This window comes from Mesoplodon mirus (assembly GCF_964341445.2).
Source record: "Mesoplodon mirus genome assembly, chromosome: 5".
In the NCBI taxonomy this organism is placed as follows: Eukaryota; Metazoa; Chordata; class Mammalia; order Artiodactyla; family Ziphiidae; genus Mesoplodon; species Mesoplodon mirus.
The window spans coordinates 184,427,771-184,451,096 of record NC_138980.1 but is presented as its reverse complement, the minus strand read 5'-3'; the positions used below and the strand labels follow the sequence as shown (position 1 = coordinate 184,451,096).

The window sequence follows — 23,326 nt, the reverse complement described above, 5'->3', positions numbered from 1 at the left end:
GCCAAGATTCACAGGCCGTGGTCACCATGGAAGCAGGGGCGGTCCCAGATCTCCTAACCTGTCCGCAGTGCGGACAGAGCCCCTCCCCAACCCCGTCCCCCATCTGTTCCCACCCCATCCACACTGCCCCCACCCCAAGAAAAGTGAAGCAATGTCCGCACTGCAAGGAGATTGAAGACTAAATTATCCTCCAAGAACCAGACAGTGGAAAGAAGACATCTACGGTGGTGAAAATGCGAGCTTCCAGGACACAGAGTCCTACAGGTGTCCCAGAAGAAGGAACAATGACATCACCTATGACATGACGTAACTGGCATTTATCAAGTTCAAGTGCTGAGTCTTCTGTCCTGAGATGGACCAGCCAGCCTGTCACTGAAGGTGAGATAGAGCAAGCCCCCAGGAGGCTTGGAGACTCAAGCGCACCCACTCACCTTTTCCCAGAGGTCTTCTGAAAAGATTTACTCCATCAGACCTGAGAGTCACCCTGACACCCCGGGCACTTCAAGTTCAGAATGCAGGGCCGAGCGGGTGGGTCTTCAGTGAAAGCCGGAGCCCACGGCGCTGGCCGTGCGGACACCCGCCAGCCCGTCAGCAGGCCCGCCATGTGGTGGCGCGAGGTGGCGCCCGGGCCCCCCCGACCCTGACCCAGGGCCCCCTGCACACACACCTGGCAACCGTGGCCTAAGTCCTTCCTCTCCAGGACCTGCGCTGGGACGTCGGGATCAGCTGGGTTGTTCCGACCAAGAGGACCTGGGGGAGGAGAGAGCTGATGGGGTGGAGGGGCCGCGGCCCACGCTCGTCCCGCGTCTCTCCTCGTGAGCCGCGCCCTGCGGCCTGAGCCCCGCCTCCCCGCGCGGCCGAGGGGACACGCGGGGTGACGAGGGCCACGCAGGGCTGCGAGCGCGCGTCATCCGTGGGACGTTCACGCGGGGCCGGGCCCTCTGCCCCGAGACGGGACTGTCCCCACCTTCTTGTCAGGCTCCACCTGTGAGCCCCGCCTCCCACACCTCCGTGCGGCTCGCCAGGCCCCGCGGCGCCCTGTCCGGGGCTCCCTCCGCTTTACTGGGGCTGCTGGTTGGTGCCTTGGCGCTTGTGGGTCAACACTGCCCCGTGAGGGTCTGCCCACCAGCTCCTTTAAAACGCCCCCTTTGCTGCAAACCAGTGGCCGGTGTGGTCTGGACCCGGGAGACACTTTGGAAAGGGCCATCTGCCCACTTCCTGGCGGGCACGAGGCAGGTGTGTTAGGAAAGGTGAGTCGGGGCCAAAGCTGGGGTGGCGGGGGTGCGGGCCCGGGTGGGAGGGAGGCGGGCCTGGAGCCTCCGCGGCCGCCCCGCCCCGCCCCGGGTCCGAGTTCTGCCTGCAAGCACAGGAATGTAACGAAGTGTGAGGCGGTGGGGGACTGGGCGACGGGAGGAGGCCCCGCCGGCTACTTGCCCCCCTGCACCTTCTGGTCGTAGGTGCCCGCATGCTTGTAGCCCGGCACGTAGCCCGACTCGTCCACCAGGTCCACGCGGCCCGCCCTGCCCTTGCCCCTGCCCGACGGGTCGAAGCGCTCCTTGTGGGAGCCCGTGAACTTGGTGGTATCCGTGAGCCGCGACACGGTGGGCGAGGAGATGGCTTTCTGCAAGAGAGCGGGGAACGAGGTCAGGGAAGCCGCCAGGGCGAGTCCAGCCCAGGGGCCCAGACCGTGGACGGGGGCCGCCGGTGCCCGGGAGCCACGCTTCTGCCTCCTTCCCGAGACCCGCGCACCGAACTCACCGTCACCCCCGAGATGATGGGGGCCTTGCCCTCGATGAGCCTGTGCACCTCCCGGACGGCCTCTTCTCCGCTCTTGTCTTTGAATCTCTTCTTGGCCAGCTCCTCCAGTGCTTCCTTGAACTGCTCGAATGAGATGGTCCTGCAGGACTTGCCCCTGCAGGGAGAGGGGGCTCAGGGGGCGCCCACCGGGCCCAGGCACCCCCACGGGGAGGAGGCGCTGAGCAGTCACTGGGCTGGGACCCGCACCCCACCCAGGGCCTCGGTGACATCAGGGGACCCCTCACCCCACCTCTTTCCCACAGCCCAGAGCGAGTCATCCATTAAAACACAGAACGTGCCCTGCCCCGCCCTGGTCTGCGGCGTTACACCCAATAGTCGGCTGCCGTCGGCAATGGCAGCAAATACAAATCGTCCTGGAGTGAAGTTGACAGGAAGCACGTCCTTCATGAACGACTGGACACCAACACATCCTGGTCTGGTGCTAAAGTGGGCGAGCGTGTCGCCTTCATCAGAGGGAAAGGGTGAAAAGCACGTCAGATCCCACGGCACAAGGCAGCTGCAGTCCTGGCTGGGGCCACCGGCCTGCGCGGGGTCGCCAGGGTGTGGGGGGCACGGTCCCCACTCGGGGACAGGATTGGGGGCCGCCTCCCCATGGCCGGGGCCTGACCAGCACTGGGCGCGCTGGGGCACAGCCGGGACCCGGGAGCAGCTCCTCATCCGGAGGCATCCCACGGCCGCCCGGGATCTGGTAGGTCATTCTCGCAATTTCTTTCTCCTCCCTCCCTCCCTCCCTCCCTTTTTGGCTGCGTTGCTTCGCGCGGGCTTTCTCTAGTTGCGGTGGCGAGCGGGGACTACTCTTGGTTGAGGTGCGTGGGCTTCTCACTGCAGTGGCCTCCCCCATTGTGGAGCACGGGCTCCAGGCGCGCAGGCTCAGTAGTTGTGGCGCACAGGCCCAGCTGCTCCGCGGCATGTGGGATCTTCCCAGACCAGGGCTCGAACCCATGTCCCCCGCATCGGCAGGCGGATTCCCAACCACTGCGCCACCAGGGAAGTCCATTCTCGCAATTTCAAAATGGCTCTAGACTGGCTCTTGGTCTCTATGAGTTTTAACTGAAAAGCACTTATGCCACCTTGGATCTTCCCCAGCGAATCCATCCGGTGAGGTTCTCAATGTTCTACAGTAAGAGGAGTGGGGGGAGGTGCCCCGGGGACCAACAGAAAGGCTGCCTGCAGAAGCCAAGGGCTCGAGACAGCGCAGCTGACGGCACCCAGGGGACCGGCTGGAGAGGGGAGGGCAGAGTGGGAGGGGGCTGCCCCCACGTCAGCACCGGCCGCAAAGCCACAGGCACGGCCGCAGAGCGGCTGCAGGACAGTCAGAAACAGGCCACATGTAAGGGTTTTTGACAAGGTTGCAAAAGCCAGTGAATGGAGGTGGAACTGTCCTTTCAGCGGCTGGAGGCTGCGCACAGAGGAGAGGGCCTGGCCTGTGCCCCACGCCGTCTACAAGTTTAACTCAACTGGACCACAGTCCTGCATTTATCACAGACCCCGAACCATCCAGCTTCTGGATAAGCATCCAAATGAAACTCTTCGTGACCTTGGCTTAGGCAAAGATTTTCTCAGGAATGACCCCCCAAAAACAGTCCATAAAAGAAAAACAATGAATTGGACTTGACCAAAAATTTTAAAACCATGCTCTTCAAGAGATACTGTTAAGAGAAGTAAAAGACAAGCCACAGATGGAGAAAATCTGATAAAGGACTTGTATCTGAAACACACAAAGAACTCTTATACCTCAACAACAAGAAAAAACCCAATGTAAAAAGTTGGGCAGGGTTTCCCTGGTGGCGCAGTGGTTGAGAGTCCGCCTGCCGATGCAGGGGACACGGGTTCGTGCCCCGGTCCAGGAAGATCCCACATGCTGCGGAGCGGCTGGGCCCGTGAGCCATGGTCGCTGGGCCTGCGCGTCCGGAGCCTGTGCTCCGCAACGGGAGAGGCCACAACAGTGAGAGGCCCGTGTACCGCAAGAAAGAGAAAAAAAAAAAGTTGGGCAAATATTTGAACCGGACACTTTGTCAAAGACCTACAAGTGCAAACCAGCCCGTGAAGGACGCTCCACGTCACTGGGCACCAGGGAAATCAGGTTAAACCGGGATGCGGCCCTGCCACACACCCACTGGGACAGCGGAAGTAAGTAAACCAGATAAAAGGACACCACGGTGTGGAAGGGTGCAGGCGGCAGCAACCCCCAGAAGGTGGGCCGGCAGCCCATGCACAGCCCCTGACCCCTCCTGGGTCTCACTCGCACGTAAACCTGTGTGTATCACTCTCCTATTCGTGGTTCTGTTCAGTCACCAGAACTCCAACAGCCCAGCGGTAAGCGATAAACATGCCTCAGGACGTCCCCTGCGCATGCCGGGACTCACAGGCACTTGACACGTGAGTCTGAGGACACGGGACGTGCTGACCGGCCACCCCGGGGTCGGGGAGACAGCGGAGGGAGGACACAGCCGCAGGGGCCACGGGGAGGACGACCAAGTCGTGCCGCCAGCGAGGCCATGTGGGCGGGTGGGGAGCGGAGCCCGAGAGGCCTGGACGGCTGTCGGGAGGGGCACCTGGACCGCAGGCCTCATCAGAGCCCCCGTGTCCGGCGGTGGGTTCCACCCCTCAAAGCCTGGCTGCGACACCACAGCGGCTCTGAGGTCCGTGGGCCGGGCTGGGGGGATCCCTTGGCCCAGCTGTCCCGGGCAGCGTGGTCCTGGCCTTGTTGGGGCGGGGAACCTGCCATCCCTGCTGGTCGCTGACCCACGACGGTCGTGGGGCCCCACTTGTTTGTCCTGGGTTGTCCAAGGCGCTCCTGTCTCTATTCACGGACGCCAGGCCTGCCTGCCAGCCTGGTGACCGGCCGCTGGGGCACCAGGCACCACCAGTGTGAGTCACTCGGGCTGGGGGCGGGGCATGGCCGACGGGGCCTCCGTCAGAGGCCGCATTCAGATCGAGTGGACGTGCGGGCCCAGGGCGCTGACCTGCCTGCTCCACCTGGCGGGGCCGGGTGTCCCCACATGTCCCCACCGTGACCGCCAGACAGGGTCTCAGAGCCTGGTCTGGGCTGGCAGGGAGCTTTCCCCAGGGGGCCCCGCGGCCCCCGCTGGGAACAGTCCCTGGGGAGTTCTCGAATGACACTGCCAGCCTCTTCCCTGGAGACACGTGATCACTTTACACGGCTCCGCACACACAGGGAGCCTGTTCTCCCGAGTGCACAGAACCGGAGAGGGTCCCCCCACCAAACCCCCTCCTCCCGGCTCAGCACTGGGGCCAACCAGTGCCCTGCTCAGAAGGCCGTTGTTCTGCTGGAAAGCTGGTCCAGCAGTAATGGGGTCACTGGTCACACACGAGGCCCCATGGGTTGTGCTTCCCAGGCCCTGTGTCCCCAGACCTCCAGGCCAAACGCAGGGCAGGCAGAGGGCTGAGCCCGGCCACTCCCGAAGGTCACCAGGGACACTCGGTGGCCAGGGATCTGGGCGGGGGGGGGGGGCAGCACAGCCCTCCGAGGACAGAGGTCTGTGTCTCCAGGGCCAGCGTCATGAAGGCCGCTGGACTTTGGCTAACATGTCCTAGGACGGAGCAAGGGGCCCCCTCTGGACCACAGATAACATGCCACTTGGGGGCTGGAGAAAGCCGACTCCCAGGCTCCCCTGAGCAGCAGAAGCTGGGACCTGGGTGACCCGTCCAGAGAGCAGGAAGTGGGGTCTGGAGGGGGAGGCTAAGGCACCAACGAGGGCCAGAGGAGGGAGCCCCCGGGATATTCCCATCAGACCCTGGGCCAGCGGGGCTGTGCGGGTGGCCACGGGAGCGCTGTCTGGAGGACCTGGATGCAGGGTGAGGATGCAGTGTGATGTGGCAGCTGCCCACACGTCTGGTACCAGGCCTTGGGAGCGGGCAGATGCCAGCCCCCTGCTCCTGGGCCCCAGGGACCACGCTGCTGGCAACCTGGAAGGAGGCTGCTCACACCCAGGTCTGGCGGCCTCCAGGCCGGCCGCCTGAAGGGCACCTGTGACCCCGACAGTCAGCTGCCCCCCAAGCAGGGAAGAGCATCCTAAGTTCCTCCCGACCTCGCGAGGGCCTAACGCAGGCTGGAGGCTCAGGGACGGGTTCTGGGGACAGATGCACCTGAGGTCGTTGAAACCACTTCTGGATGTTTGGGGAAGGTCATCAAAAGGCCTGTGTGCACTGGCGTCCAACACCAATATCAGCGGTTTGAGGAGCCAGCATGGACGGACTTGCCCGATTCCTGCCCCCACAAGCCTTGGCCCTCTGTAGACACGCCAGGCAGGCCCCAAGGAGGCCAGGGCAGAAGCTGCTGGATGCCCTGCACAGCCTCGGGCGGCCAGGAGAGGCCCCCGCGGAGGACACTGTGAGACCCCCAACGCCACAGCTGGAAGCACGTGCTGGGGTCAGGGCCCCGAATGCCACAGCCTCACCCACCAGCCTGCAGGGAGGGGCAGGGCAGGGCAGGGCAGGCCCGGGCGCCAGGCACCGAGCAGGCGCTGGGCCCCGCTGGCGTGTCTGGGACTGCACAGCGCACCCGGCTCTGCCCTGCCCACCGCTCCCGCAGGCATCCCGCGTGGCCTGGGTCTCTGCACCGATGCGCCAAGCTCTGCGCTTCAGACGGTTCCCTCCGCAGCCCGTGCAGCAAGAATGGGCCGCGTCCCCCGCCCCGGCGTGCGTCCTCCTAACCTGCAGCCCAGACAGGGCTCCAGAGTCACGGGCAACGCCACCGTTGGCCAGAAAGCCGGCGAGTGGGGGCCAGGAAGGGCCAGCAGAGCCGCCATCCGCCTCCCCGGCCTTCCCACCTGGGCACACACGCAGGGGACCCTGCGGCCCACGGGCCCCCGGCGGGACTGTTGGGGTGACACTCGTGCTTATGGGAACGGGGTCCTGAGTTAATTCCTTCCGCCCTGGGGCTGGGGGGTCGGGGGGGCGGGCACGGGGCCGGGGGAAGCCCTGGTCCCGGAGACGGCAGTCTTCAGTCGAGGCCTGGGGAAGAGCTGCAAGAACCGTGTTTAAAACTTAACACATAGCAACATCCAAACAAACAAGCGCTGCCATGACGACCGGCCTAAACAGAGGCTGCAGATACCGGGCTGGCGGCAGGGCTGCAGAGTCATGGCAACCGCCCCAAACAGAAACAGCCATCGGCAGTCAGCGACCCGTGTGGTTCCGCGCCCACGGCTCCCGCGAGCTGCGGCGCTTCTGCCACGGCTGCCACCTGGAGCGGCCGCGGTCCCACGACCCGCACGCCGGGACGCGCGCGTCCCCACCGCGCCCCACACTCCTCAGACCTGGTCCCCCAGGTGTGGCTCCCAGCCTGTCCTGCAGGACCCCACGACCCGACTCAGGGCACCACCCCCCCAGGACCCCCCAGGGAGCACTGTCTCCCTCTCCGTTCCCAAGGGCAAGGTCCCCCGCTGCACAGCTGGGAGGTCTGGGGGACCCTCCCCCAGAACAGGCTCTCCCAAGTGGGACACAGGTCACAGGGACCCCACAGGGAGTTCAGGTCCAGGAGGGCAGAGGGGGAGTAGCCACAGACTGGTCTTGACCGTGTCTTGACCACGACCCCTCGCCGGACCGGGGCTGCAGCCGCCCACTTCCCGCGACGAGCCGAGGCAGAGACCCTGGGGCCCAGAGCAGCCAGGCTCTGAGGTGGGGCCCCCGCAGTGCCTGGGCGCCAGGGGCCAAGCCTCCTCCCTGAGTGTCTGAGCAGTGTCCTGCCCTCCAGAGCGGGACGGGGACCAGATGGGGCTCCCTTTCCCAGGGGGCACAAGGGCCCGTGTGCCTCCACTGCCCGTGCCTCCTGCACACGCGGTCTCCAAGGCCTGTCCAGGGCATCTGTCCTCCGGGTGAGCCGTGACCAGCAGAGTGGAGACCTGAGTTCTACACGTGTGGGCATGCACGTGCGCGTGTGTGCGTGTCTGTGTGATGCCTCGGAGATGCTGTTGCTGTCCTCAAGGTGTGGTCCCGGGGTGTGAAGGGCGGGAGAAGGGGGAGGGGGCCTATCGACGCCCGGACCACATGCCCGAGCCCGTGTGCACACGCGTGCAGACACACACACGGACAAGCACACGGCGCCCACCGTTCGTCATCCCCGCTCTTCTTCACACGCGAACGTCCCCCAGAGCTGAGGGGAGCGGCGCCACAGACGCCCACCTCCCGGACTCGTGCCCCCGGCCCCCAGCAGCCCCCCACGGGCCGGGCTCTGCCACTTGAGACCCCTCAGGCTGCGGCAGGCGGCTGCGGCACGTCCCTGACCTGGGCTCCCGGCCCCACTGGGGCCTGTTCTGGTTCAAACTCCCGGGCATCTTCTTCCGGGCAGGGAGAGTGTCCTGAGGCGTCGCCCTCCTGGCCGCCCGAGAGAACGCAGAGCCCCGCTCCCACCCCCCTGGTCCCAGGCGCACACGTACTTGATCTTGCTGAAGACGATGTCCACATCGGTGACGGTCACGTTCCTGCCGTCGATCACCTGGCAGTCCCTGCACAGCTTGGACCAGTTCTTGCCATGCATCTCCTTCCCGGTGGCCCTGGTGTCCCCGTGCACCGCAAACCTCCGGAAGGCCTCCTCCAGGGCGCTGAGCTCCGGGCCCGCGGCGGCCGCGCCCTCGCTGGCGCCCTCCGACTCCAGTGACAGCCTCTTGGCTGTCCTGTCCTTTGCGGGGTCCCCTGGGGACTTGGGGGGCGTCTTGTTGGCGGGCTTGGGGGGCTTGGGCCTGCTGTCAGCCATGCTACTGGGAGGAAGCAACAAGAGGTCACCTGCTTTTGCGGGCAGATGCCCAAGGCCCCCGCTGCCCGCGGACAGGGGCTGTGGCCCGCCAGCAACTGTGCGACCCCGGGACAAAGTGTCCATCTGCTGCAGAACACGGCGAGGCCCCTCCAGCCCTGGCGCCCTGGCCGCCAAGTCCCCGACAGTCAAAGCCTCCAGCACGGTGGGGCACGAGCCAGCCTCCTGGGGGACTCAGGACCCTCCTGCTCTGGGGGCTCCCTGAGTGACACCTTCCCGGGCATCAGTGGGGTGACACCATCCTCGGGGAAGGGATCCAGAACCGGTCACGCTGCTGCGCCCACCTCAGGGCCCAGTCTGCTGACTAGGGTCCAGCGGGCCGAACAGACCGCTAGTAGAAGAGGGAAGCCCCAGGCGAGAGCAGGGGTCTGTGGAGACTCCGAGGGCCGAGCGGGGCTGCGGCCTGCGCCCAGGGTAGGGGGGGCTCACGTTGGGGGGTGGCTGATGGCGTCAGGAGCCCAGTGAATGCCCAAAGCTGGGCCCGGGTCCCCATGGGGCTGAGAAGACACCTCCACCTCCAGCAGCTCTGGGGAGCCGGGAGCTCAGCACCAATGCCCACCCCCAGAGTCACGGCTAGTGGTCAGCGGGGGGCAGTAGGCAACCTGGCATTGTGGGGGTCCCGAGCAGGGCCCTGCTGAACTCAGGACCTACAAGTTCCCCAAACAGAAAAGGCAGTGCAGCTCAAGAAGGCACAGTGGCTGGTGAGGATGGTCCAGGACACCAGGGGCTCAGGGCAGGGTGGACATGACTGGGGATGTGGTGATGAGCCCCAGGACCCAGCTCTCCGTCCTGGGCTCCACGTTTGTAGCTTAATAAAGTAACTTGAAAATTACTTTAACAAAACTAACAGGAGTGAGACCCTACATGCAGATGGGAAGCTCTCCAAGGTGACTTCCTGCTGTGGGGAGAAGCAGGACGGTGCGGGGAGCAGAAACGACACAGCCGGTGTTGGAGCCATCGAGGACAAACGGCATCCACGTGTGGGCTGCGCCCCGTGGCCAGGCGTCGCTGTGGCCGGCCGTGGACGTGGCAAACAGGAGGCCCGGCTCCCTCCACGTGAGGCTTGTCAGCCGCTGGTCCACGGGGTGGGGCCCGGGCCAGGGGTAGGAGGAACGGGGGTGGGCAGGTGAGGTGGAGAGAACACTGTGTGAGTGTCCCCTGGCCAGGCCCTGCTGAGGCACGGCTGACCCCGCGGGCTCCGGAGCTGGGAGCTGATGAGGGTTCACGGTGGGTGTGGGGATGGACGGCATGACCGGATTTGCATTTTCAAATGAGGGTGTGGAGAGGGCAAGGCAGCTGCCAGGTGGACTCACAGACCAGAGTGGAAGGAGATGCAGGACGAGCGGACCTGGGGAAGCCGGCCCCAGAGTGTCCACCAGGCTCCAGGGACCACCCACCATGGGGGCCCAGCTGTCTTCAGACACCACGTGACCCCCTGGCCCACCAGCCCCTCACAGGCTGTCCGCGCCCCAAAAAGGTGCCACGAGGCCTGTGTCTCCAGAATGATTCTCCCGGGCAACGCCCTTAAGACGTGACTATCTGAAGCAAAACCTGTAGAAAAGGTGACCCAGGACAGACCCTTATCTGCCACAGTCACAGCTTCTGCGTGACATCAGCACACAGTGCCCCCAGCCAGGAGGGCTGGGAATCCATGTTAGCAATGTGCCTGCAACAGGACCAGGTGTGCCTGTGAGATGGGCCAGGTGTGCATGTGAGCTGAGCCAGGTGTGCCTGTGAGATGGGGCAGGTGTGCCTGTGAGATGGGCCAGGTGTGCCAGTGAGCTGGGCCAGGTGTGCCTGTGAGCTGGGCCAGGTGTGCCTGTGAGCTGAGCCAGGTGTGCCTGTGAGATGGGGCAGGTGTGCCTGTGAGCTGTGCCAGGTGTGCCTGGGAGCTGAGCCAGGTGTGCCTGTGAGCTGTGCCAGGTGTGCCTGTGAGCTGAGCCAGGTGTGCCTGTGAGATGGGGCAGGTGTGCATGTGAGCTGTGCCAGGTGTGCCTGTGAGCTGAGCCAGGTGTGCCTGTGAGATGGAGCAGGTGTGTACGTGAGCTGAGCCAGGTTGACTGTGAGCTGGGCCAGGTGTGCCTGTGAGCTGGGCCAGGTGTGCCTTTGAGATGGGCCAGGTGTGCATGTGAGATGGGCCAGGTGTGCCTGTGAGCTGGGCCAGGTGTGCCGGTGGGCTGGGCCAGGTATGCCTTTGAGATGGGCCGGGTGTGCATGTGAGATGGGCCAGGTGTGTCTGTGAGCTGGGCCAGGTGTGCCTGTGAGATGGGCCAGGTGTGTACGTGAGCTGAGCCAGGTGTGCCTGTGAGCTGGGCCAGGTGTGCCTGTGAGCTGGGCCAGGCGTGCCTTTGAGATGGGCCAGGTGTGCATGTGAGATGGGCCAGGTGTGCCTGTGAGCAGCGCCAGGTGTGCCGGTGGGCTGGGCCAGGTATGCCTTTGAGATGGGCCAGGTGTGCATGTGAGATGGGCCAGGTGTGTCTGTGAGCTGAGCCAGGTGTGCCTCTGAGATGGGCCAGGTGTGTCTGTGAGCTGGGCCAGGTGTGCATGTGAGATGGGCCAGGTGTGCATGTGAGCTGGGCCACGTGTGCATGTGAGCTGAGCCAGGTGTGCATGTGAGCTGGGCCACGTGTGCATGTGAGCTGGGCCACGTGTTGTTTTAAAGGCAACAGCAGCTCCGCCTCCCCTGGCTCCCCCTCCTCGAGCAGAACACAGGTGTGCACTGAGACCACAGGTGGAGTGTGTGTTCCTGCTCCCGCAGGTGTGAACGCACCTCCACCCCCGGGCCCCCCAGACCAACTCTCAGCCTCTCGTTCCCAATGCCCCTCCTCACGCTGCCCATATGTACACCCTACCTGCAGGCACTTCCTGCATCGGACCAGGCCTCAAGCATCTTGCCCCTTGGGATCCAGGTGCCTTCCAGCCCCCGGGGCCCATTCCACCTCCCTGGTCCTCTGGGCCCGAAGCCCCAGGCGGGTGTTGAGTGCACCAGGATGGCCAAGGCTCGCTGGAGGGCGGCCTGGGAAAGCTGCCGGCCCTCGGGTGGGGGGTCTGGGGGGGCGTGCTTCTGGGGGCAGGATGCGGGCCAGGGGATGCGCATGTCTGGGGGCTGGGACCCGCACAGGGGACTCCCCGCCTCCCAGGCCCTGCGGGGGCGCTGCTCAGGCCTCAGGCCCCGTCCCGCCGGCCTCCTTGACGCCAAACCTCCCGGAACTCGGAACCCGGCTCCACCTCACGCCGAGCGAGCTGGGCCGGCGGGAAACTGACCCGGGGGAAACTCGGGTCACGGCGCCCGAACCCCACCACGGGCTCTGCCGGGTCACCGGGCATCGCACCCCAAGTCCGGAACCTCCCCGCAACACATCAGCCCCACTGGCGAGCCCCCTACTTGAAGGGTCGGAGAGCCGGGGGATCCAGAGGCCTCAGCGCTCTGTGGCCGCCGGGATGCCCTGGGGGTGTCGCTGACGACGCGCTAGAGCTCGACTGGGGTTCTTGTCCCCGACCTCGTCCTAGAGGCTGCTCGGGACCGGGAGACCGGCCCGCAGGTGGGAAAGGGCTCCCGGGACAGCGGACGCCAGAAGGAACCTTCTGGAGGCACGAGCCGCGGTGGGAGCCCTGGGCTCTCGAGCTCCTGGTCCTCGGCCCCGTCGGCCCACCCCACGTGCCACCCTCCTGCGTTCTCAGGGCCGGCGTGGTGCCAGCACCCTCCAGATGTCTACAGCAAGCCGGGCCCAGGGGCGGCACCCTCCACCAGGGCCGAGAGCCCAAGTCCCTGGGCCGTGGCTGCGCCCGCTGATGTGCCCCCGAGGCCCGGGGTCCAGCTGAGACCCTGCTTCTGTGCAAGAACCGCACGGGCCCTGGAAATGCCAGGTTCCCGAGCATCTGACAAACTAGCCCTCCTTGGACCTCGACGGAGCCTCCTGACGCCCACCGGGCTGACAGTCTGCTGAGCGCACCTGACCTCGGCCGTGCAGGGGCCTGGGCACAGAACGCCCCTCGCCGGATGCCGCTGGACGCGCAGAGGCAACCCAGAGGCTCTGTGCCAAGTGCGGGAAGGAGAGGAGGAGAGAGTGCAGGGCAAGCAGGCGCCTCCCAGGGCAGCCCAGCCCCTTTGGACGGCTCAGCCCACCGGGCCCAGTCCCAGGACTGATGGCGCACGGAGGGGGCGAGGGAATAACAGCAGCAGCCCCCAAATAAGTCCCAAGTTGCTCCGGGGCCGCACAGGAGGCCAGGGCGCCTGGTCAGCTGGTCCCGGGGAGAACCTCCTTGACCCCTGCCGGGTGGGCGCGCTGTACCCGTGCAGCCAAGATGAGGTGGGCGGGTGAGGGTTAGGACAGAAAATGCAAAAGACCAAGCGGCCAGAAGCCGGGGGATGGATGCCGTCGCCTCCCCCTGCTCCCCTCTGTCCACCAGGGCTTAGGCCCCCAGGGTCGGGGTCCAGCTTCGCCCTCGGTGCAGCCCCTGGAAGAGGCACAGCCTCCGAGGGAACAGCCCGAGGGGAACAGAGGCGTCGGGGCTGCGCACCGTCTGGGCCGCCGGCCCGCAGCTCTGGCTCTTTCTTTCAGAGTCCACTGGAACACGACACAGCCCTTTGGCAACTGTCCACATTTTAGTCATAATACGGCCACCACAGCTCGGCTGCCCGACACTCGATGTGAATGACCACTCGTCCCAGGCAGCGGGGCCTCCCAGGCGGGCACAAAGCGGCCTCTGAGTGCCTGCCCCGCAGAGCAGACGGTCCCGGAGCCTCAGGCGTGGACGCAGCCCTGCCGGCTCGGCGCTGCCTTCCACGGTCCCTGCAGGGGCCCCGACAGCACGGGGCGAGCGGCCGCACCGTCCGAGCAGGATGCCACTCAGGTCCCGGGTCACATGCTTCAGGCCGTAGGCCCGGAAAGGCCCGTGGGGTTGGGACCTCCTGCACTGAGGCTAGGCCATCCCTCGGGGCAGCCTGGGAACCACAGTCACAGCCACACTGTCCCCTGCGCCCAAGTCAAACGCGGTTTCTCTGGGACGAGAGGGAAGAAGGTGGGTGGCTGAGCGGGCGCCTTCCTGGGGGCCGTGGCCATCTTGCGGGAGCCGCACCCGCGGGCCTGGGGGCTCCTGCTGGTCGGGCTGGCGGGGGAGGGGACGGGGGCGGGGGGGGAGGAAGGGGCCAGGACAGGTTTGCCACCCCTGCCCCTCAGAAGAACTGATGCGGACAGCAGGAGCTTCTCTGGGTCACCACGAAGCTGGGGCTTTTTGGGGGACTCACTCCGTTGGGACCCCTTGGCCTCCCAGGAACCATGTCCTGGGCCTCAGTCCCCCGGTCCCAGAGCCGGTCTCTACTGTTTGTCAGCAAGTTTCTTACAAAATCCAAGAACACGGCATCTGCAGCCAACCTGCGGTCGGGCGGACCCTGTGCAGGGCACGTGTAGTGGGTGAATGGTGTTCCCGAGCCAGGTGTGTCCACGTCCTCGCAAGGTGGAGGAGCCTCGTTTGGAAGAAGGGTCTCAGCAGACGTCATCAAGCTAAGGATCTCGAGATGGGTCCACTCTGGACCAGGGTGGCCCTAAGTCCATTGACAGGTGTCCTTACAAGGGACGGAAGAGGAGACACACAGACAGAGAAGCCACGTGAAGACGGAGGCCAAGACGGGAGGGACGTCGCCACAAGCCCAGGGATGCCCGGAGCCCCGGGAGCTGGAAGAGGCAGGAGGGACCCTCCCTGGTGCCTCTGGAGGGAGCACGGCCCTGCGACACCTCAATCTCGGACTGGGAGTCCGGCCTCAGAACTGGGAGAGGACATATTTCTGTAGTTTTCAGTCAAAAGTCTGTGGTCCTTTGTCACAGCGGCCCCAGGACCCGCACACAGCAGGGACACCAGAAGGGGGTCCCTGCCCGGGAGAAAAGCGCCTGCAAAGGCCCAGAGGAGTGAAGCCTGGGCGGCGGCACAGAACCCAGGGGCAATAGCGGGCAGAGGCCCCTCCCCGCAGACGGGGTCCGGCCTCGAGTTGGCGTGCACGTGAGACCCTCAACAGGAAGTCTGTTAGCTCCAGGAACGTGGAGCTGCCCGCGGATGGCCTGGCCTCTCCCCGACGGCAGGCGCCCTGCGGTCACCACGTGCCCGCACGGCAGGTCCTGGGGCCAGGCCTCTCAGGCCGCCCGAGACCCCACGGAGCCCACAGCGTGGGGGGCAGGCCGGGGCCCGGGGAAGCCAACCGCAGGGCCAGGAAGAGCAGAGGGGCCTGCGGGGAAGGGCCGCTGCCTGGGTCTGACGGCTGGCAGGTGGGCGGCAGTGTCGCCTGCAGGCCGCAAAGCCTCTCCTGGCCCCAAGCAGCCGAAGAGGAGATCAGCCGGCGCAGGTGTGAAGCGCAAAGCCGGAGGCAGCCCGAGGGTCTCCGCAGTGGTCTGCAGCCCAGCCCTCACTCCCCACCCACCCCGTGCCAGACAGCTGGGAGGCTTCCCACCAACCACGGGGACTGAAAAGCCCCAGGCCCCCCACCCGGGAGGGCAGGGCACCCTGAACAGACCAGCCCTGCCCTGGGGGTGGGCGGACGGGCGCCTGGGAGTCAGGGGCGGTCAGGCCGGCTCCCCTCTACCCCCAGCGTGGATGCGGGGATCTGGAGCGCTGGTGCCCCAAACAGCGGCAGGACACACACAAGCACTCCTGAGGAGGAGACGACCGTTGGAGACGGAAAAACACAATATCCACATATGATGATAAAAAAAATAACCAGGCCCAAGAGGGGGAACAAGTGCCAAGAACTTGCAGAAACAACAGGAAGCAGAAACGACGAGAGGCTCCAGTTACTGGAGCTGGATCAGACATTGAGTTTAAAGTAACTACGTGCACCGTGTGCAGAGAAGAAAAAGAACAAGGTGAGGAATTCCAGCCAAGAATGGGGCCTGTAAGAATGCAGGTAGCAGATCTGAAAAAAGAACACCTTGGAAATTCTAACCGTAAAACAAACACACAATAACTAAAATTCAGAACTCAGTGGATGGGATTCACAGCAGAGCAGGTTAAAGAACTCGTGGATCAGAAATACCCAAAAGAAAACAGCTAGACATGGCGGAAACGTGTGTGTGTGCACACATGTACATACATATGTGCATGTGTATGGTGTACACACATAGGAAAATGGTATGTGGGTACACCATCATATGTGAGGTAAGCTGCCATCCAGGAAGTTAGGAAAAAAACCTCAGCAAATTAAGGACAAAGGTGTTAGAAACAATGAAGATAAAAGTACAAATTAATAAATTAGAAAACAAATCTATAATACAGAGGACCAACGACATCAAAACTTAATGCCTTGAAAACACTGATAAAATTGATAAATACTGGGGACGCTAATCAAGTAAAAAAAAGAGAAGGTCAAAATATCCCATATCAGATGGAAAATGAGGACATCCCTACAAGCTCGACAGATATTAAGGGATTAAAATATAATAAGAGAATATTATAAACAATTTTGGACCAACATGTTTGATAATTTAAATGAAACAGACAAATTCCTAAAAACAAAACAAAAGCCATTTTACCAAACAGTAACAAGAAGAAATATATTCTTATCATTGCTCTTGTATCTATTATTAATTCTTATAATTATTGAGGATTTGAATTCTTATTTAAAACCTTCTCACAAAGAAAACCCCAGGCCTGGATGACTTTACCAGCAGATTCTTCCTTATACCGAAAGAAGAAATACTGTCAGTCTTACACAAATTCTTCCAGAGAAGAGTAAAAGATGAAACACCCCACCCGACTCAGTCTGGCTAAAATAATCCTGGTACCAAAACCTGATAAGGGCGTTACAAGAAAAGAAAAATGGATGCCAATCTCACTTACAAACACAGATACAAAAACCCTAAACAAAATATTAACAAACTGAATCCAGTAATAGATAAAAAGGATCAATACCTTACAATCAAGTTTGGTTTATGCCAGGAGTGCAAGGTTCATTTAACATTAACTTAATATAATTCACCACATAACACAACACAGAACCAAAATCATATTATCATCTTAATAAATGCAGCCAAAGCACTTGATGGATTTCAGCATTTATTCACCGTAAAAATTCTGAGCAAATTAGAAAAGGAAATAAATTCCTTAATTTGATAATGGGTACCTACAAAAAGCTACAAAATCATCACACTTTGAATATTGAAAAATTTTCCTTTCAAACTGGAGTAAGAGAAAGACGCTTGCCTATCACCACTTCTACTCACTGTGTCAGTGTGGTAAGATACGGAAAGGAAATAAATATATAAACGTAGAAAGGAAGAAATAAAACTGGCATTATTTGCAGTTTCTATGACTGTGTACACACAAAATCCAAAGGGATCCCAGGAAAACTATTAGAATCAACGTGAGTTTAGCAAGGTTTCTGGATACATGGTCAACATACAAAAATCTATTTCCATGTAGCAGCAAAACCAGACAATAAAAGGTATTTAGAAATATACCATTTAAAAAAAAGTGAGGAAATATGAATTACCTAGGAATACATTTAACAAAAGATGTGTAAGACCGTCCACACAGAGACTATGAAGCATTATTGAAAGAACAGTGATATTATGAACATGGGTTAAGTCTGAAATACAAAGAGGTCAATTGTCCCTAAATTCATCCACAGTTTTAATTTAATCCAAATAAAAATTCTAACACTTTTTATGTCTGGGTAGTGAGACAAGCTGACTGTAAAATATACACAAAAAGGCAAAAAACCATGAATTAACCAGCGATCTTGAAGGGAGAACAGGTGGAGGGTTTGCCCAGCGGTTTCGAGACTTGATGGAAAGTTCTGGAAATGAAGCCAGTGTGGTGTGTGGTCTTGGTACAAGGACAGAAAATAAACCACTGGGCAGAAGAGAGCCTCCAATCCACCCGCACAGGTGCAGAGACAGTGTGGACAACAAAGGAAAAGCGGGGAAGAAAACTTTTTCAACAAAAGGAGATGGGCTGACTGAACAGACACATGGAGAAAAATGGAAATTAATTCAGGTACAGATTGAAGCAGGAAAGGCAAAATCATTAAGCCTCAGGAAGGGGATGTTTGAGAGTATCTGATGTCCTGGGTGGGAAAGACTCTACACAGGACACAAAAACCACTAACCCTAAAGGAAAAGATTCTTAAATGGCACCAGATTAAAACTCAGAACTTCCATTCATCAGAAGATATCACTAAGGATTGAAAAGACAGCTGTGGGCAGAGAAGGTGTCTCTTACATGCAACACACATTGCCGTCTCCAGAATCTAGAAAGAACCCTGTGGATCAACCAGAAAAAGACAGCTCTAGAGAAACGGGCAAGGGACTCGAGGAGGCCCAGCACATCCAGACACCCAGTCACTGGCGGGGACGCCTGGCTTCGTTACCTTAGCCTGAAACGCAGGCTCTGGCACGCACCCTCCAGAAGGCCACCCGCCAAGAGGCCACTGCGCCCTGCCCACTGCCGGCGGCTGTGGAGCGCGGCCGTCAAGGGGCTTCAACTCCGGGGAGCCGCCGGTACCATCGGCTAAGACGGGGCGCCGAGGGCCCAGCAGAAACATTCGCACGTGTTCTCCGAGGAACACGCAGGGGGGCTCCAGGCAGCCACGCCAGAGAATGGAAATAACCCCAAGGCCCGTGGCCCACACAAGGGATCAGCGGACGGTGAGGGGCTCACGGAACGCAGCAGGCACCGGCTCCACGCGGTACTGCCCGAAACGCGCCAGCATCGCAGAGCACGTGCTGTGAGGCAGGAAGGTTAAACACTAAACCGGAGGGGGGGCGGGAAACAGGCGCAGGGAGTAAAACCACAGCAAAAGCAGAGTCCCTCCCCAGGAACGGGCTGGGGGGCAGCCACAACCCCTGGCAGGAGGAAGAAGGAGCGGCCCGGGACCTCTGGAGGCCTGGGGGCCGAGCAGCCAGCAGGGCCAGGGCCGGGCAGACGAGGCCCAGATGAGCTGCGGGAACCGCCTTCCCAGGAAGGCAGCTTGGTGCTGGGGGCTCCTCCCAGGCTCCGAGGCCCGTGGCCCCCCGCGCCCAGAGGCAGTGGGAGCGTGAGGCCTGAACGAGGCCCCCGGAGGATGCTGGCTTTTGTGACATTCCCGCTGGAGCGAGAGCTTCCCGGGGCTGACCTGGCCGGGCTCACCTGGCACCTGATGTCTGTTGAACAAATGGGTGCAACAGGGTTACAGGATGAGACCTTGGGACTGTGGCCCAAAGAGGGGAGATTGTGCTGGGACAACTGGACATGGGACATGCTGGGGACACAGGGGGACACACGGGGACACTGTTCTGTGGGACACAAGGCGATGGGCAGGAAAGGGCTCCAGGTGTTCTTAACTTTTAGGCTTGAAAAAAGGTAAGGGCCAGTCCTTCCTTTTCACAAATCTAATTAAGAAAAGGAAAAGTGGCCATGAATGTGCTCTCCCGAGGGTAAGCTCACACACACCCCCAGCTAATGGGGGGTCGCAGAAGACACTTGGGTTTGGTACCAAAGTCAGAACACCATCATTTCCTCACACCCTGTGAAAGACTTGTTACATTTCTTCACCAAGGAAGGTCCTACATTTGGACATTTAGACATTAAATTACAATTGAGCTTCACTGCACGTCACTGCACATCCCGTACAGTTAAAGGGGAAATCTGCAAGCGCAAAACAGTCTTGCTTCCCTGTCAGCAAACGAGATTTGGAGACAGCATGCCACGTCCCTGTGGGGAGCGGCCCTTCCCCCATATGCCCTTCTTGGGGGCTGCAGATCACAGAACCCGCACCCTCCCCTGTCACCCCAGCAGGGCCAATCAAAGCCATTTCCAGGAACTGCCATGTGGATGCCACTGAGGACGTTCCCCCTCTGAAGAGACTCTGCTGAGCTGGGACTTGTGGCGGGGATGCTGTGGACTGGGGGTGCCAAGCTTGGGGGTTCCATGGGTTGTGACACCATGGTTACCTCCCCACCCCAAGAGGGGGCTGGTCTCCCGAGGAGGGGCTGAAGAGCGGGGCGCCGGAGACCACGTCTGAGCCCCAGATGCCGCTGGGCACCCCCCAGGCAGCTCCCCACCTTCCTTCCCAGGAAACACCTGCTGCTCAAGCAGCAGGAGTTGGGCGTGTGTCGATTCTCCTGCCTAATCCCAGCATCCGCCTGGTCCAGGGTTTGGGGCTCAGGTGGCCTCTGCACAGTGCCCGGCACCCTCGGTCTGGGGTGGTTTCCAGATGGTGCCAGGCTGGGCCCAGGGCACAGACCTCCCGACCCAGGGAGGCCCTGATACTTCAAGGTGCAGTGGGGGCTGTGCCTCGTGGCCCCAGTGGCCCCGGATGGCGGCTCCTGTACGTGCTCCTCTGGCCTCACAGCAACATCACCAGCTATAAATAGCCCTGGCGCTAAGCCAGCAAGCCTCTCCCTGAGGAAGCTTCTAATTCTCAGCCTCTTCTGCAGGGAGCGGCTCCACTGCCCACCAGGGAGGGAAGCCACGAGGACGCAGCCCCAGAGGACAGTTTGGCTGCTCAAAGATTTCTCTTAATCCTCAATCAGTGACGAGTGATTTTAATTTTCTTCACGAAACTCTCCTGTGATTTGCACATTTCCCACAATGAGCATCTATAACCTTGTATACAGTTAAAACAGCTTATTTATTGCAACTTCAACGGGTTCACGAAGATCAGCCAAACAACACCGAGGAGATAAGAATTCGGCCAACACAGCTCCCACTAATCTCCATCACTTCGTCATTCCAAAAAGATGGAGAAGAATTTTTTAATGTAGTACATAAATTAGGGTACCTTTCTGAGTCACAGATCCTTCTGGAAATCACGAAGGCCCCTTCCCCAGGAAAACACACATACCCTTGTGTGGCACGCATTCTGCAGATGCCCCCAGGCAATTCACCAGCACCCCCTTCCCCCATCACTCATCACTGAGCCCTGGGATTCCAACCACGTGGTGGGAACAGGGGCTGGTACCAGAGAAGGGGTCATGGAGTCCAGTTTAAGGCACTCGCAAGGCGCCTGTCCCATGGCCCCCGCCCCTCCCCCCATTTCCTGCCGGCTCCAAGCTCTCCCTCCCCAGGCCCATTGCTCCATCCCCGGATGTGGTCCTAGGGCACTTGGAGTTCAGGTCAGGGTTTACTGATCACCTCCTAGGCGGCAGGGGCTGGCCCAGGCCCTGGGGAGCACCCCCCCAGCGCACCCTCCCTGAGAGATTGGCCACGGGGAGTCCTGGGAGGTGGTGGCGGGGGGGGGCCGTGGGAGCTAGGTCTTTTATCGTTTATAAACGTCAGATGAATTAGCCAGTAAACACACAGACGGATGACAGCATAGCCAGCTTAGCCTAAAAGGTGTCCCATCATCAGAGCACAAAGCGCCTATCAAAACAGCAGTCACAGGGAGGGTTTTCTTCCCACCTCATTTCAAGGCTTCATTTACATAACTGAAACCGCAGAATAAAGGGTTTCTCTGGATCCTCCTTCAAGGGCGGGGCACTGGTCCCCAGGGGCGTGTGGAAAAAATACACTGGCAGCCAACCTCTTTATCTTGATTGCCGGGTTATGTGCCCACATGCGATAAGAAAACAGAACACCCCTCCGGGGATGCTTCTGGATTTGCAAAGTGTAGGCCTGACCCTCTCACCTGCACCGATATGGCGACGTTAATGCCGGACCGAGGGACGGCCGAGTTCTCGCCAAAGGATCACGTACATTCTCGGCCCCTGGACACAAACGGCCCTTTCTGTGGCCCTGGGGCTCCTTAAATTCGTGCTGTATGACAGTGGCTTCATTTCAAACCCTCTAAGCCCTAATGTCCCGCAGTCTCGCTGGCAGCCGCCACCCCAGGCCTGGGCATGTGAACGGTGTTTATGTAGCAGGACACGGAGAGGGAAGGGGCTGCGAGGGGAGTCCTCTATCGCGTTACGCACCGACACGAAGAAAGGCCGAGGAGCCTCATTTAGGGCCCAATTATAAACCTGCCCTTTGCATCGCCGGTCGCTCCAGCCCGCGCCCCCGCGTCCCCAAACCCGCGCCCGGACGCAGCCACGGGGGCCCGAGCGCCGCGCGGATAGCCGGCAGCTCCGGGGCGCGGGGCGCACGGACGCACTGGGCCTCGGGGAAGGGGCGCGGGCGGGCGCCGGGAATGGGTGGCGCGCCCCGGCCCGCAGGCGCAGGTGGCCCTGCGCGCCGCGCCCCGGGACGGAGCCCCGCTGCCCCTTACCTCGGAGATGCGGCGACTGCAGCGGCGGCGCCTCCGCGACTCGCGCGCGAGCAACCCGGTACCCGGCCTGCGCTCGCGCCGCAGCTCCCAGCCCGCCGGCTCCGCCCCCGGCCTCAGGCCCGCCCCCAGACCCGCCGGCGCGCCCCCTGGCCCCCAGTTTCCGCGCCCGGTCCGCCCCACGCCCTGCCCTCCCCGCGCTCCTATTGGAGGACCCGTCCCAGGACCCGCCCCCAGCCCCCACTGGCCCCCTCTCGGACCCGCCCCCCAGGCCCGCCCCGCACTCTCTTGGCGGCTCCGCCCCGCCCCCTCCCTCCCGGGCTGCCAGGCGCACTGAGGCCGTCCGAGCGCGGACCCTGCCTTACAAGGCGGGTCGGCGCTGGCCCCAGGGCCACACGGCTCCGCGGGGCGGGGTGTCGCCCGTGCGGTCCCACCTGGCCCTCCGGGACCCCGGACGCGGGTCGACGGATGGGCGCGAGGACGGGCCTCCCGGCTGGGTCGGCTGGACGCTGGCCTCTCTGCGGAGACGCTCGGGCCAACGCTGGGGTCCGGGGTGACCGGGCTCGGGCCTCAAGGAGGGGAGCAGGGTGGGGCGGGGAGTGGGGCCGCCCCGCGAGAGTTTGGGGGACAGTGGGAGGGTGAGGCGAGCGCCTGGCTGGGGTGGGCCAGAGGCGGGGAGGCGGCTCCGTGCCGGGCCCTGGGCGCGGTGCGCAGCTGGGACGCCTTCCCGGGGGCGAGCGGCGGCGCCCCAACCCGGGCTCCGACTCCAGCTGGAGGCGGGCCATCTTCCTGCGTCCGACCGGGGCCTCCGCGGGTTACCTGGGTGAAAGCTGCAGACCTCAGAGCCTCTTCCAGGGTCTCTTCGTCTCTCTTCTCGGGACACCTGCTGCTTCCTCTCCACCAGGCCGGCTCTGCGCCAGGAGGGGTGGGTTCGGAGACAGGGCGCGTCCCCGCCTTCACCAGGAGTTTGCTCAGCCGAAGGTTCTGGGGCCGGGGTGACAGGGAGGTTCTAGTCCTGAGACTTGGGGTGCAGGGGTCTCCCTCTCTATCCTCCAGGCCCCCCTCCAGTGGAGCAAGCCGCCCCAAACTGTCCAGATGCCCGGGCTCCAGGGGGAAGCGTGGCCTTTAGTTTCACTGCCGTGGTACCTGGCGCTGGCCAAGGAGCCCACCGCAGGCCCTGTCCTCCCCTCTTGGCTGCAAAGCCCCCACCCTGAGCCTTACACATACACACCTCCATGGCCCATCTGGCCACAGACTTCCCTCCCCCCCCACACCCAGTCTCTGTGCTCGTCCTGGCTGCAGAGACCCCACACCTGACCCCAGGCTCTGCCCAGCTCTCAGGTCTCGTCTGAGTCGGAATTGCGGGCAGCAGCTTCCGACTTCACCTGGGATTCCGGCCGGGCCAGGCAGCAGGGGAAGCCGGGGTGCTGAGCCAGAGAAGGGGTCACAGGTGCTGCTGTCCAACAGACCGCCCGCCCCCGGGAGAGAGGATGCGGTTTTCTCGACCCTTTGGGAACCAGGGACAGGCAGGCTGAGCCCGCCCATCCCCACCGTGGTCCTGG

At 62.0% G+C, this 23,326-nt stretch overlaps 1 protein-coding gene across 5 annotated transcripts; it reads right to left on the bottom strand.

The window, feature by feature from the left end:
* Positions 1-752: 752 nt before the first annotated feature.
* Positions 753-23,012, bottom strand: LOC309805682 (tubulin polymerization-promoting protein). 5 transcript variants are annotated; one of them, XM_082623799.1, is made up of 4 exons: positions 11,446-12,484; positions 8,220-8,540; positions 1,759-1,912; positions 753-1,621 (listed from the first exon to the last, which is right to left on the bottom strand). In XM_082623799.1, the coding sequence occupies exons 1-4, from the start codon at positions 11,688-11,690 to the stop codon at positions 1,427-1,429; spliced, it is 915 nt and encodes a 304-aa protein (XP_082479925.1). In that variant the 5' UTR covers positions 11,691-12,484; the 3' UTR covers positions 753-1,426. The 5 variants fall into 5 exon arrangements, with proteins under 5 accessions (XP_082479925.1, XP_082479929.1, XP_082479928.1 ...); XM_082623803.1 differs by lacking the exon at positions 11,446-12,484 and adding an exon at positions 22,584-23,012 and having other exon boundaries at positions 757-1,621; XM_082623802.1 differs by lacking the exon at positions 11,446-12,484 and adding an exon at positions 22,584-23,012 and having other exon boundaries at positions 757-1,621; positions 8,220-8,537.
* Between the last annotated feature and the right edge of the window lie 314 nt (positions 23,013-23,326).

Bases quoted from the DNA above. Each gene is read 5' to 3' on its own strand.
- LOC309805682 (XM_082623799.1), bottom strand. From the start codon at position 11,690: ATGCGCATCCCCTGGCCCGCATCCTGCCCCCAGAAGCACGCCCCCCCA. The intron at 8,541-11,445 runs GTAGGGTGTACA...GCTTCCTCCCAG, and splicing joins GATGCAGGAAGTGCCTGCAG to TAGCATGGCTGACAGCAGGC. The intron at 1,913-8,219 runs GTACGTGTGCGC...CTCTCCCTGCAG, and splicing joins ATCGTCTTCAGCAAGATCAA to GGGCAAGTCCTGCAGGACCA.